Below are 13309 nucleotides of genomic sequence, written 5' to 3' on the forward strand. Positions count from 1 at the left end.
AGCATTTTATGAACATTTGTTTAAAACATTTTTTAGTAAAATTGAAGGGTATCTGAAGAGTGTGTTCTTCCAAGTGAGCTGTGTTCATTCCTGTGACACATTCTGAAACAGCAGCCAGAGTTCAGTGCCTTCCTCGCACCTACTTGTTTTCTCAACCACGTACATAAACACTTGGCACTTATCCGATATAAAGAAACACGTTTCGTAATTTTGAAAGCCGTGACTCGTTGTCCCTCTACGTGAGTGTACTCATTCTGGAAGGAGTTCCTGTTACTTGTATGAGGCATTATTATACTTTCAAGAAGGAACACATTTCACAACAAGATAGTTTTAGAATGAAGAGGGACTCTGGAAATATAGATCAAGTTGTAATGGTAGCCAGTGAAGCACTTGTATGTATAAGAGCGGAAGAACGGTGGCCCCCGGTGGATCATACGCCCAGGGCAGGCCAGCGAGGCCTGTACCCGGGAGGGGTCCGAGACGGGCAGGCCAGCGAGGCCTGTACCCGGGAGGGGTCAGAGACGGGCAGGCCAGCGAGGCCTGTACCCGGGAGGGGATCGAGACGGGCAGGCCAGCGAGGCCTGTACCCGGGAGGGGGCCGAGACGGGCAGGCCAGCGAGGCCTGTACCCGGGAGGGGATCGAGACGGGCAGGCCAGCGAGGCGTGTACCCGGGAGGGGGCCGAGACTGGCCGGCCAGCGAGGCCTGTATCCGGGAGGGGATCAAGACGGGCAGGCCAGCGAGGCCTGTACCCGGGAGGGGTTCGAGGCCGAGACGGGTAGGCCAGCGAGGCCTGTACCCGGGAGGGGTCCGAGACGGGCAGGCCAGCGAGGCCTGTACCCGGGATGGGTCCGAGACGGGCAGGCCAGCGAGGCCTGTGCCCGGGAGGGGTCCGAGATGGGCAGGCCAGCTGGCACCTGTCCTCAGGTGCGCTTAATGGGCCGCTGTTAGATAACTCAGTGGACATCACTCCCACAGCCATAAACCCACTTTTAAATGAAACGCTGCTGGAATATTCAATCCTGAACCGTGCGTCCCACCGCCATCCATTTGATTTTACAGCCCCCTCAGCCCCACTGTGAAAAGAACAATGGATAAGATGACCACTCTTCAGACCCCCCCCTCTGATGACTTCCAGACTTCCAAAGCAGCTCACGCTGGTTCCTGGTGCCAAGAGTTTCCGAGATGAATTCCGTGCAGTGCTTGTTAAAGGTGCTGCAGAGGTATCAGTGGAGGGATGAAGGAAGTGCTGCCTGGGTTGAAGTCAGGTCCAATGAGTACCGGTACTCTCTTCATTCTAGGAAAAGTGCCGGTACTCAAGGGGAGAAAAAGAAAAAGTGCCGGCACTCAAGGGGAGAAAATGAAAAAGTGCCGGTACTCAGTACCGGCGAGTACCGGCCCATTTAAAGCACTGCTTACAAGCCATTCATGGTTCATCGATGATTCAGACCTGTAGACTGGGGCAGACATGCCAACGAAGCTGCTAAATACCAATTCTATTTCCATCCAAGTTTGCACATTTTCAAATAGTGGTCTAAGTTGGTTCTAGGGATTTCAAGGTGGTAGGAGAGACCGGCCCCCTGAACTCCTGGAAACTTGTGTGCCACTCGGTGTTATGACTGATCGCCAAGGGACTCGGGTGTAATTTTGTCCCCCGTATCCTATTATCTTTGTATTAGTGGCTCATCAGCAATAAATCCTAATGGCGACTGCGCCTTGAACCTATATTTATTGACTGCATTCAGGAACAGGCTCTGCACCTGGATGGCTTCAAGCCCATCTCCTGGAACTGGATTGGTGGACCACAATTCTACAATGCATTTACAAGCAGGATTGTTTTACCAAAATATCTCAAAGAAAAAGCTAATTACTCTGAAATACTCCTCCAGTTGCAGATACAAGGCACCTGCAGATGTGTAATGTAGAAAGGGGTCTTGACAATTCTACAACTTGCTGGAGGAAAGAGGGGAAATGCAGCAAGAAAAGGACTCTAAGAGATTTCATCAAAAGGGCTGCCCTTCCCAAGAAAATACATGATCTGATCATACACATTCTGCCACAGATCCCCATCGGTATTCACTCACGTTGCTTTTCTCGAATCTCCAGCTGGCCTCTTGTGCCAGGATCTGCTCGACCACTTCCAAGGACTCCTTGCCTTGCTGCACATACCCTCGTTCCTGAAACACAGGAGTTGGTTATTCTTGGGGGCGGTTGGGACAGAGACCCACTTCACAAAGCCAGGCAGAGCATGCAATGCTGCCCGGCATCATATATGACATATCCGGGAAGTGACAAACCGGGGAACTTTGAACCCCCCTCTGTTTTCTTTGGTTTCATATTTCACATTTTAGATTCCTACAACCTACACTTCTAGATGACTGCAGGTGAAGTACAAACGTTTTATGGATACCAGAAGGAACATGGCTATGTAATTGTAAGCTTTATTGTTTAGTTAATTAAACCATTACAATAGATAATATCTACAAAGAGTAAAAACAATTGTCAGACAAAATTCTTTAAAAAAAGCTTGTGTATAAAAACATGTACAAATGAGATATTTGTAAACAATCGGTCAGTTTAATACAGCTTGTGTTTGGTGAAACGCAACAGTTCTACTGCTTAAAATATGTACATTAAAGTTTACTGAGGCAATCAGCGCATTCCAGGACTCTTCTCAAGAAACTCTCGGACTGCAGAGCGGGATCGGTCTGTTGCGTTTGACTTTGCATTTCCACCCAGAGCTCGTGGATAGACCCCGCCTGAGTATGGCCACATGTTTGCGCATCTTGCCATGACCCAGGGGCGGAATTTGAAAAACAGATACTGGAAGCTTCCTGACATGGCTATGGCCCTAAGGCATTACTCAAACTAGTGTCCCTTACAAAGCAACATACCAGTTACCTCTAAATGTCCTAAATAAAGGTGATCTGGGATCCAATGTCAATCATTTGGCTAGACAAGCTGCATAACTGGTTGATATTCAAATCAAGTGGAATTCTTTTTTCACCTGGCTGTTCTCTAGACTGAGAAGTCTCCTTTATTCACTAGTTCCACTGTCTAAGACAATAATTAATCCCAACTATTTTATCTGGACCTTTTTCCTATCAAATTCAAGTCAGAATTTGTGCTAGAAAGGAAATACTCGTGAAAAAATAAAGTGGATATTTTGTAAATCATAAATTGATTTAAGTCACCGCTCACACATCACACATATACAGGTCTAAAGTAAATGCAAATACACCTGCTGACACATTTCTTCCACAAACACCACTGCAAAGATAACTTTTTTGATATGGGGTTCTTCAGAAATGTTAGCACGAGGTAAAAATAGTTGGAACCCATCACTTACCTCTTTGCGATCGCATTCTGCTTGGAAGCCCAGCTTGCTGGACCCGAGCTAGTGGTAGAGAGGAGAAGAGAGGCCCACCTGGCTAAGACTACTTGGAAAGCGAAGGAGAAGTAAGAGTGGAAGAAACGAACACTCCTCTACGCTTTTAATATGGTTTTACTACTCTCAACATTGCATCTTTTCAGCCAGCAGGGCAGTTTCTTCTCCTAAAATACTGGAGATTCCGCCAGATTATCTGTTCCTTCAACCATGAGCAAACCCAACAATTTACCTGAGCTGTGACTGCTTGTCCCCCTGTCCCGCCATCATCAGACTCATTGTCAGATCCTAAAAAAGGCAGAGACACAGGTCACAAGACAGATACCGGCCAGTATACCAAAAGATACAGACCTCTGAAGTTCTCTTGTGCTAGAGGACATTTTCTCACACAAGGGGTGTTTTTTTAAAAACTGGAACACTGGAGTAGAGACCTCTGGTAATAATTCATAGCTGGTGCAACATGGTCTGATGGAAAGGGAGGCAAGATCACTTGAACAATGCCGCACAACCCGAAAGGGATAGGTTTTCACTAGCACAATGGGAAAGCCTACGATCATACATGGCATTTCCAACTCCAGGGCAAGGACACATCACAGAGGATCCAATGAGATCTTCTTGCCCGGGGTTTGGGTGCACGAGACCGCCACAGTAGATCCCAGTAGTGCAGTCACACATCAGCTGCTCCACATTCGTTTAGGTTTCTAGAGGCATCCCCTTCTCACCTGCAAAGGACTCCGGGGGAGAGTAGAACTGTCCATCTGAGATGGCGCGAGGGTAAAGCAGGGGCCGATGATTGGCCGCAGACTGTGTCGCCAGATACCCTACAACCAACAACAATTAACAAAATGAAAGGGCGCACGTGCACAGAATTAATGACGCTCCCGCCTCTATCTTTAATGGTCATTACACAATGAAAGTTGAAGTTTGGTGAAATTACTCCTCCTAGAAACCCAACTCCCATCATCCTTTGCCAGCAAGGAGCCCAGACACCGCTGCCCCAGTAATCCAGGATAGAACTTGCAAGCATCTCACATAAGTAAAGAAATTCAATAAAAATGTACTTAAAAATACACTTCTGAAAATAACCTTCCCTGAAAGGGTAAACAAGAGACATATTTAATACAGCACATGCAGCATCACAGGTCCACGGCCATCCCCGTAACGTCTTCCAGGAGCAGCCGGTGTGTATACAGGGAGGCTGGGGCACGAGGGCAGATGCTAAAGGTGCAGGCCTCCTCTTGTCTGGGGTGAAGTGCTCTGAAGCCCAATTATGGCTCCTCAAAGGGCCTGATTGGGTGGTAAAGGATAGTTTTCAAGCGAATGTATTGTATTGTAATTGCATTTATATAGCGCTCACTACCCCTGACAAGGTGGCAAAGCGCTTTTCGGAGAGTAGCACGCTACTCCGGAGCCCATAAAGGATTAATTTTGAATTAGTAAAGTGAAATATGAAAGTAATTTGAGTGGTGGATAGGTTACTCAGTTATTTGGATTTCAGAAGGATAGCGTAGGGATAGGAGAGGAGTAAAAAAAGGTTTTTATTTATATACCACTTGTTACCCGGGATGGAGTGTTGAAGCGCTTTTTCGGGTAATGTGTAGCAGCCTCTGAAATAGTACTTCAAATCCGTGCACCCCCATCTCCTAGACCTCTGATATTAATATACTTTGGCTACACAGGGGCCAGATTAAGCCTCACCATCTCCCCAAAGGCAGTAGTGTCATGCCTCCCCAATGGCAGTAGTGTCATGCCTCCCCAATGGCAGTGGTGTCATGCCTCCCCAATGGCAGTGGTGTCATGCCTCCCCAATGGCAGTGGTGTCATGCCTCCCCAATGGCAGTGGTGTCATGCCTCCTCAATGGCAGTGGTGTCATGCCTCCCCAATGGCAGTGGTGTCATGCCTCCCCAATGGCAGTGGTGTCATGCCTCCCCAATGGCAGTGGTGTCATGCCTCCCCAATGGCAGTGGTGTCATGCCTCCCCAATGGCAGTGGTGTCATGCCTCCTCAATGGCAGTAGTGTCATGCCTCCTCAATGGCAGTAGTGTCATGCCTCCCCAATTGCAGTAGTGTCATGCCTCCCCATCTTTCCAATGGCAGTAGTGTCATGCCTCCCCAATGGCAGTGGTCTCATGTCTCCCCAATGGCAGTAGTGTCATGCCTCCCCAATGGCAGTAGTGGCATGTCTCCCCAATGGCAGTAGTGGCATGCCTCCTCAATGGCAGTAGTGTCATGCCTCCCCAATGGCAGTGGTGTCATGCCTCCCCAATTGGCAGTAGTGTCATGCCTCCCCAATGGCAGTGGTGTCATGCCTTCCCAATGGCAGTAGTGTCATGCCTCCTCAATGGCAGTAGTGTCATGCCTCCCCAATGGCAGTGGTGTCATGCCTCCCCAATGGCAGTGGTCTCATGTCTCCCCAATGGCAGTAGTGTCATGCCTCCCCAATGGCAGTAGTGGCATGTCTCCCCAATGGCAGTAGTGGCATGTCTCCCCAATGGCAGTGGTGTAGGTCACCCCATTCTCCCCCATGGCAGTCTTGTAATGTCTCCCCATACCCCCAATGGTAGTAATGCCATGTCACCTCGTCTCCCCAATGGCAGCAATGTCATGTCTCCCCGTCTCCCCCAAAGGCAGTAGTGTCATGCCTCCCCAATGGCAGTAGTGTCATGCCTCCCCAATGGCAGTAGTGTCATGCCTCCCCAATGGCAGTAGTGTCATGCCTCCCCAATGGCAGTAGTGTCATGCCTCCCCAATGGCAGTAGTGTCATGCCTCCCCAATGGCAGTGGTGTCATGCCTTCCCAATGGCAGTGGTGTCATGCCTCCCCATCTCCCCAATGGCAGTAGTGCCATGCATCCCCATCTCCCCAATGGCAGTAGTGCCATGCATCTCCATCTCCCCAATGGCAGTAGTGTCATGCCTCCCCAATGGCAGTAGTGGCATGTCACCCCATCTTTCCCAAAGCCAGCAGTGTCATGTCTCCCCATCTCCCCAATGGCAGTAGTGTCATGCCTCCCCATCTCCCCAAAAGGCAGTAGTGTCATGCCTCCCCAATAGCAGTAGTGCCATGTCTCCCCAATGGCAGTAGTGTCATGCCTCCTCATCTCCCCAATGGCAGTAGTGTCATGCCTCCCCAATGGCAGTAGTGTCATGCCTCCCCAATAGCAGTAGTGTCATGTCTCCCCAATGGCAGTAGTGTCATGGCTCCTCATCTCCCCAATGGCAGTAATGTCATGCCTCCCCAATGGCAGTAGTGTCATGCCTCCCCATCTTTCCAATGGCAGTAGTGTCATGCCTCCCCAATGGCTTAGGTGTCATGCCTCCCCAATGGCAGTGGTGTCATGCCTCCTCAATGGCAGTGGTGTCATGCCTCCCCAATGGCAGTTGTGTCATGCCTCCCCAATGGCAGTTGTGTCATGCCTCCCCGATGGCAGTTGTGTCATGCCTCCCCAATGGCAGTAGTGTCATGCCTCCCCATCTTTCCAATGGCAGTAGTGTCATGCCTCCCCAATGGCAGTGGTCTCATGTCTCCCCAATGGCAGTAGTGTCATGCCTCCCCAATGGCAGTAGTGTCATGCTTCCCCAATGGCAGTAGTGTCATGCCTCCCCAATGGCAGTAGTGTCATGCCTCCCCAATGGCAGTAGTGTCATGCCTCCCCAATGGCAGTAGTGTCATGTCTCCCCAATGGCAGTAGTGTCATGCCTCCCCAATGGCAGTAGTGTCATGCATCCCCAATGGCAGTAGTGTCATGCATCCCCAATGGCAGTAGTGTCATGCCTCCCCAATGGCAGTAGTGTCATGCGTCCCCAATGGCAGCAGTGGCATGCCTCCCAAATGGCAGTAGTGTCATGCCTCCCAAATGGCAGTAGTGTCATGCCTCCTCATCTCCCCAATGGCAGTAGTGCCATGCCTCCCCAATGGCAGTAGTGGCATGTCTCCCCAATGGCAGTAGTGGCATGCCTCCTCAATGGCAGTAGTGTCATGCCTCCCCAATGGCAGTGGTGTCATGCCTCCCCAATTGGCAGTAGTGTCATGCCTCCCCAATGGCAGTGGTGTCATGCCTTCCCAATGGCAGTAGTGTCATGCCTCCTCAATGGCAGTAGTGTCATGCCTCCCCAATGGCAGTGGTGTCATGCCTCCCCAATGGCAGTAGTGTCATGCCTCCCCAATGGCAGTAGTGGCATGTCTCCCCAATGGCAGTAGTGGCATGTCTCCCCAATGGCAGTGGTGTAGGTCACCCCATTCTCCCCCATGGCAGTCTTGTAATGTCTCCCCATACCCCCAATGGTAGTAATGCCATGTCACCTCGTCTCCCCAATGGCAGCAATGTCATGTCTCCCCGTCTCCCCCAAAGGCAGTAGTGTCATGCCTCCCCAATGGCAGTAGTGTCATGCCTCCCCAATGGCAGTAGTGTCATGCCTCCCCAATGGCAGTAGTGTCATGCCTCCCCAATGGCAGTAGTGTCATGCCTCCCCAATGGCAGTAGTGTCATGCCTCCCCAATGGCAGTAGTGTCATGCCTCCCCAATGGCAGTAGTGTCATGTCTTCCCAATGGCAGTAGTGTCATGCCTCCCTAATGGCAGTAGTGTCATGCGTCCCCAATGGCAGTAGTGTCATGCCTCCCCAATGGCAGTAGTGGCATGCCTCCCCAATGGCAGTACTGTCATGCCTCCTCATCTCCCCAATGGCAGTAGTGTCATGGTTCCCCAATGGCAGTAGTGTCATGCCTCCTCATCTCCCCAATGGCAGTAGTGTCATGCCTCCCCAATGGCAGTAGTGTCATGCCTCCTCATCTCCCCAGTGTCAGTAGTGTCATGTCTCCCCAATGGCAGTAGTGTCATGCCTCCTCATCTCTCCAATGGCAGTAGTGTCATGCCTCCTCCTCTCCCCAGTGGCAGTAGTGTCATGTCTCCCCAATGGCAGTAGTGTCATGCCTCCTCATCTCCTCAATGGCAGTAGTGTCATGTTAGTTGGGCCAGCTGGCTTCAGTTATACTGGCCCATACTTATCGGCAAGGATGGCATGAATCCAGGAAACAAAACACACAGCGCTCCCAGCCCACCAGCCAACTCACATTTCTCCTCCGCGGCTTCCTGAGATAAGACTTTGAAATCAAGGAACCAGGTTTCCAACCAAGCGATGACGAAGGACACGATGGGAAGGAGGTAGCCGAACGCCCCTTTTGAGAGAAGCTGCAATGGAGTAAGTTACACAAGACATGAGATGCGTCACTTGGATTGGCTATCTGTTATGACGAAAATGTTGCCTCAGCAACAATGTTGAGAGCAGGACAACATATTCATTCACTTACCTGCCTTCACTCAAGAGCTCGGTTGGATCTCAGCACAACTTCTATAAATACAAAAAGTGACTGGTGCCAACTCTGCAGCTTAGGTGCATTATTTGTGCATTTGTGTCCAATGGTGCCAGGAGAATGGACACAAGACTCTCTCCTACTGAGGGATCCATTCGCCTCAGCTGCACGTGGGACATTCCAATGTAGCAGACAGTGAAGAGCACAAGGGCAGGTGCTGGGAACCTCTTCCTTTAGTTTACACTCTTCCAAGAGAAGTAGTTAGTACAGGGAGGATATAGTCATGCCCAATGCTTCCAACTAAACAGGCAGCTATAGAGCTAGAAACATGTCGCCGTAGATCAAATATAGCAATGCCGAAAGCAATCCGAGCTAGAATCGATTCTTACCTTGGAAAGTGTGTGGGCTGAAAAAACCCAAAGTCACACTAACCACCACAACAGTGTTTCAACAGCCTGACCCTACAGATTAGAAATGTAAAACAATGTATATACATGCGCAATAAAAACATCAGAACTACTCTGGCAGGGCAAAGAGCCTTGGCTATGCCCAGACGAGGAGCGACCCGCAGATGAAGCATGCCACCTAGTGCGGGTTAGGGTTTGTGTCCTCTTGAATTGCGACAAAGGGGACAGTAGGGGTGGATTTTAAATTGTACATAACGTATTTATAATACAAAGAGCGGTGGTTGGGGGTATTTGTGGAATAATTCAGTACAGGGGTGGCAACCTTGACCCCTTTGAAATGACACTGCTCTTTCTCTCCCTTTTACTGCGCCCCATCATCATGGATGCAGACAGAATTAAAAGGATGCGGGGATTCTGGCCGGCCCCACTCTGGGGTCTCTGGTGCTGCACCACCAAACTAGTCAACTGGAAAGACACTGCGACTCAACACACCAAATACTTTGTGCCTAGTGTTCAGAGGATGACTTGCTCAGTCTTACAACTGCAGGGACAAAGCATATGATTTTAGGGAAGACCTAGAGGCTCCATGATGGAAGAAAATAGCCCGGCGCGTACTGCGTTGGTCTCTGATCTGGACTGGAACCCCAGGTGCTGAAGGATTCAAGCCTTGACTGAAGGCTTTGCTAAAAACCTCCAATACAACCTGTGTTGTTTTTCTTATGGGTTGGTAGACGGGGCACTCTGTCAGACTGTGGTCTCTGGTCTCCAGCCCGAGGTGCTGGAAGAGTCAAGCGTTTACTGAAGGATTTTGTAAGAACCTCAAACCAAGCCCCTTTACATTTATTATTTTTGTAAGTAATAAACAACCTTTTTATGGTTTGGAAGACGGGGTACTCTACTGTGCACACTATCTTAAATAGATGTAACTGTCGAAGACGGGAGCGTTTAGAAAAATCTGGCAAGATAATGCAGCAATTTGCGTTAATTTAAGCAGCAACCAAAACTCTGGCAAATTAAGTGCTACCATCAAAACTCTAGTCATGCAACTTAAACTATCGATTCGAATGAGACGCCTCCACCTTTCTATGGAGGTTGTGCAGTTGCCGATTGTAATATTTGTCTCACTCTTCGTTTGTAAGGGGTCAAAGTTGCCTAAATGCGGAAACACTAAAAAAATAAACATAAATGTATTATTTTACCTTCACTAATGTTGTCCCTACCTACGTATTGAAAGCAGTGAGGAGGACTAGGCTAAACAAGCATTGTTAGCACCACGGTGCCCAAAACATGAAGTGCGGTGTTGGAGTATACCGCACTTCACGTTTTAGACAGCACCGCGCGATCAATGCTTGCTTATTTTAGTGCGGTTTGCTAACATAAACATGCATTGTTAGAATCCTCCTGTCCAAAACATGAAGCGCAGAAGCGGGGAACGAAGGAGTGAGACGGAGTCCTGCTGCAGGGGCGGTGTGCACTCTGAGGGAGGTGTGGCGTTTCGACAAACTGCTACAAAATAAAGAAGCATTGTTAACATAAAGCGAGGTGCTCAAGAAGCAGGTGCGTGCTGATTTTTAATTTTTTTTTTAATGAAAAACGTCCCCGTTTTATTGATGTGGCTGAGAGGTCCATTCACGCTTAGAATCGTATTAAAAATGGCGTGGGCTGTCCTAAAGTAAACATGACATAAAAAAACACCAGTCTTACGGATCGGAAAATAACTGACGGTATAATCTGTGGGACCCAGACAACAAGCAGGACTTTTCCTTAGGAATGTCAATATGCAGGTGCTTCTTGGCAGCACAAATACACCGAGCCAATAGTAAGGTCTGTCCATCGGTATTCTGTAGCTCTTCACTGTGGCATGGGCTGAAAGTTAAATAAAAGACGCGCTCTGTGGTGAGGAAGGGGCGGGAATTGAAGCGCAGCCGGGCTGAAAGTTAAATAAAAGACGCGCTCTGTGGTGAGGGAGGGGCAGGAAGTTGAAGCGAGGCAGGGCTGACGTACGGGTCAGTGGCAGAGAAACATTATTTATCATGAAGATTAATAAAACAAGGGAGAGAGGCTGAGTGCTGAAAGCAAAAGAAAACCAAGCCGCGAAAGTGATCGGACAGAGGCAGAGGGGAAAGCACAGGAAATAAAAACAAGCATTTGCCGCGCGACGCAGGAAGCTTGTAATAAGAGAAGCTGACGAGGAGGGAGTGGGAGAAGGGAGGGGGTAGGAGAGGGGATTCACGCGTGCGCTGTAAGGCTTAATGAGCCATTACAGAAAGCCAGATGGCGATTGTGCACGTCGCGCACGCTTGTGCGCGTAACAGCAAGCTGGTGGCCGGCAAAAGCCTGTGGGTAGCACTTTTAAAACCCAGTTACTAAATGTCTCGCCAGAGCAGCGCAAGCGCTGGCTCAGGCGAGTCCTAAACATGAGTTTCATGATTGATAAAAATCTTTTCCCTGAAACCTCAGATGTCCAGGGGTATGGCATCCTGCGTTGTTCTCACTCACAATGCACAGGGCAGCCCCTCACCCCTAGAAGCACTGCACAGCCCTCACTTGTAAAGCATAGGACAGCTCCTGACCCTAGAAGCACTGCACAGCCCTCACAATACACTGGCAGCTCCTGACACCTAGAAGCACTGCACAGCCCTCTCTCACAATGCACGGGAGAACTCCTGACCCTAGAACACAGGTCTTCAAACTGTGTGGCGCGCCCCCCCTGGGGGGGCATGGATGGGTTCACAGGGGGGCGCAAAGGCCTCTACAAGCACATGTAAATGAAGAGGCCTGGAAGTGCAGCGATGTTTATTTGCTGTATTTCCAGGCGGTCTTCATTTACTCTGAAGCCCTCAAGAGTGTTGTGGGGCCAGAGTTCAGTGGGTGTGCTGCTGGGGGCTCACTGGGCAGTGTCTGAAGTCTTATTAAGACTCCAGCACGCCTGGGTTTTTCACAGGTCTTTAAAGACCATTGGCACATTTACATACCTTTGGAAACTGGTTACCGAGGCTTAGTTTTTTTTTCTGTTTCCAGTACCCCCTGGGCCCCCACTCTGCCTATTTTTACATTGCATTTTACATTTACTGCTGTAGTATGAGAATGCATTTCATGAAAAGGAATATAAAGTAGGGTTGCCAATAGAAAAAATGCCAGCCATGTAGGTTTAAAGAGCCTGCAAAGACCTTGCTTTGACACTAAATAGGGATTTAAATAAAAACGTATGTATTCATTTGTCATGTGACTTTCTGTCTGTTCCTTTTATTTTCAGTCATGAAACATTCAGGCAGCCCTAGAACACATTTAAAAGTGCTTTATATTTGCTTTTCGATGTATGCACAGATAAGTAATGAAAATAGGGCTTTAGGAACTGTTTATTTTTGTACTGTCTGGCACATCAAAATAATGAGCTGGCAACCCTAATCATAAGACTGGAAGTTTGTTGCAGGATCAGCACATTTTTATTTCCTTCGCCCCGTCAATAACATGCTGATTAACTTCAAGTGTCTGGGAATTCACCGTGCATTTAGACAACTCACTCCTCATTCTCACCCTTCACTTTCACGCTTACCCTGCACTCAAAGCACATAGTTATGGTTTTCCTGCATTTGCGATAACAACAAGTGTTCCTATAGTTCCTCAGAAAGGAAGAATGGTGTCAACAAGAAGGCTGACATAACCTAGAAGCACCGTGTAGACCTAATTGGAAAATCCATATGTCGGATTTGAATGCCCTCACACACCCTTGCAGGTGTCATGCTTCATCATTTGGGCTGCTCCTCGTCGGGCCGGCGGTGCAATGCCCGACGGGCTCCCTCGAAGGGGCACTTTAGCGGAGATCTTTTATCCGACTGCCGTATTGGTGAAGTGCGGGTGTGGGGCCTGGTAATTGTAGATATGGGGTAGTGTTGTTAAAAAGAGGTAAGGAGTGCCAGGTGAAAACAAATTTTATTCTGGTGGCCTCCTACCTAGGATTAAAAATGTGTATACATAGCACTCATACGGGTGTAATGTCCCTAATTAAAGTGGCATGTAGCTGTCAGGAGTTGGTCAACATGTTTCTCGCAATGAGTATCTCTACTCGCGATTCTTCAGGACCTTAAAAAAATATATTATATCTACAATGTATGGACCTTCAGGTTGGGGTTGTAAATTGTCTACAAATTTAGACTCAATACCTGTTGATTTCAGGAACTACCCTAATCGGTCATTAACCTG

The 13309-nt window shown here is 48.8% G+C and overlaps 1 protein-coding gene across 23 annotated transcripts in view; it reads right to left on the reverse strand.

The window, feature by feature from the left end:
- The window catches only part of LOC146771980 (stAR-related lipid transfer protein 3-like), a 134528-nt gene that overhangs the window by 33621 nt on the left and 87598 nt on the right, over nt 1-13309 (reverse strand). For all 23 annotated transcript variants that reach the window (XM_085640265.1, XM_085640256.1, XM_085640266.1 and 20 more), the window contains 4 exons: nt 8460-8577; nt 4110-4208; nt 3620-3675; nt 2084-2176 (listed from right to left, as the gene is read on the reverse strand). In XM_085640265.1, the coding sequence (XP_085496391.1) occupies nt 2084-2176; nt 3620-3675; nt 4110-4208; nt 8460-8577 (366 nt within the window). The remainder of the gene's footprint in view (nt 1-2083; nt 2177-3619; nt 3676-4109; nt 4209-8459; nt 8578-13309) is intronic.

This window comes from Triturus cristatus, unplaced genomic scaffold, assembly GCF_964204655.1.
Source record: "Triturus cristatus unplaced genomic scaffold, aTriCri1.1 SCAFFOLD_168, whole genome shotgun sequence".
Classification (NCBI taxonomy): Eukaryota; Metazoa; Chordata; class Amphibia; order Caudata; family Salamandridae; genus Triturus; species Triturus cristatus.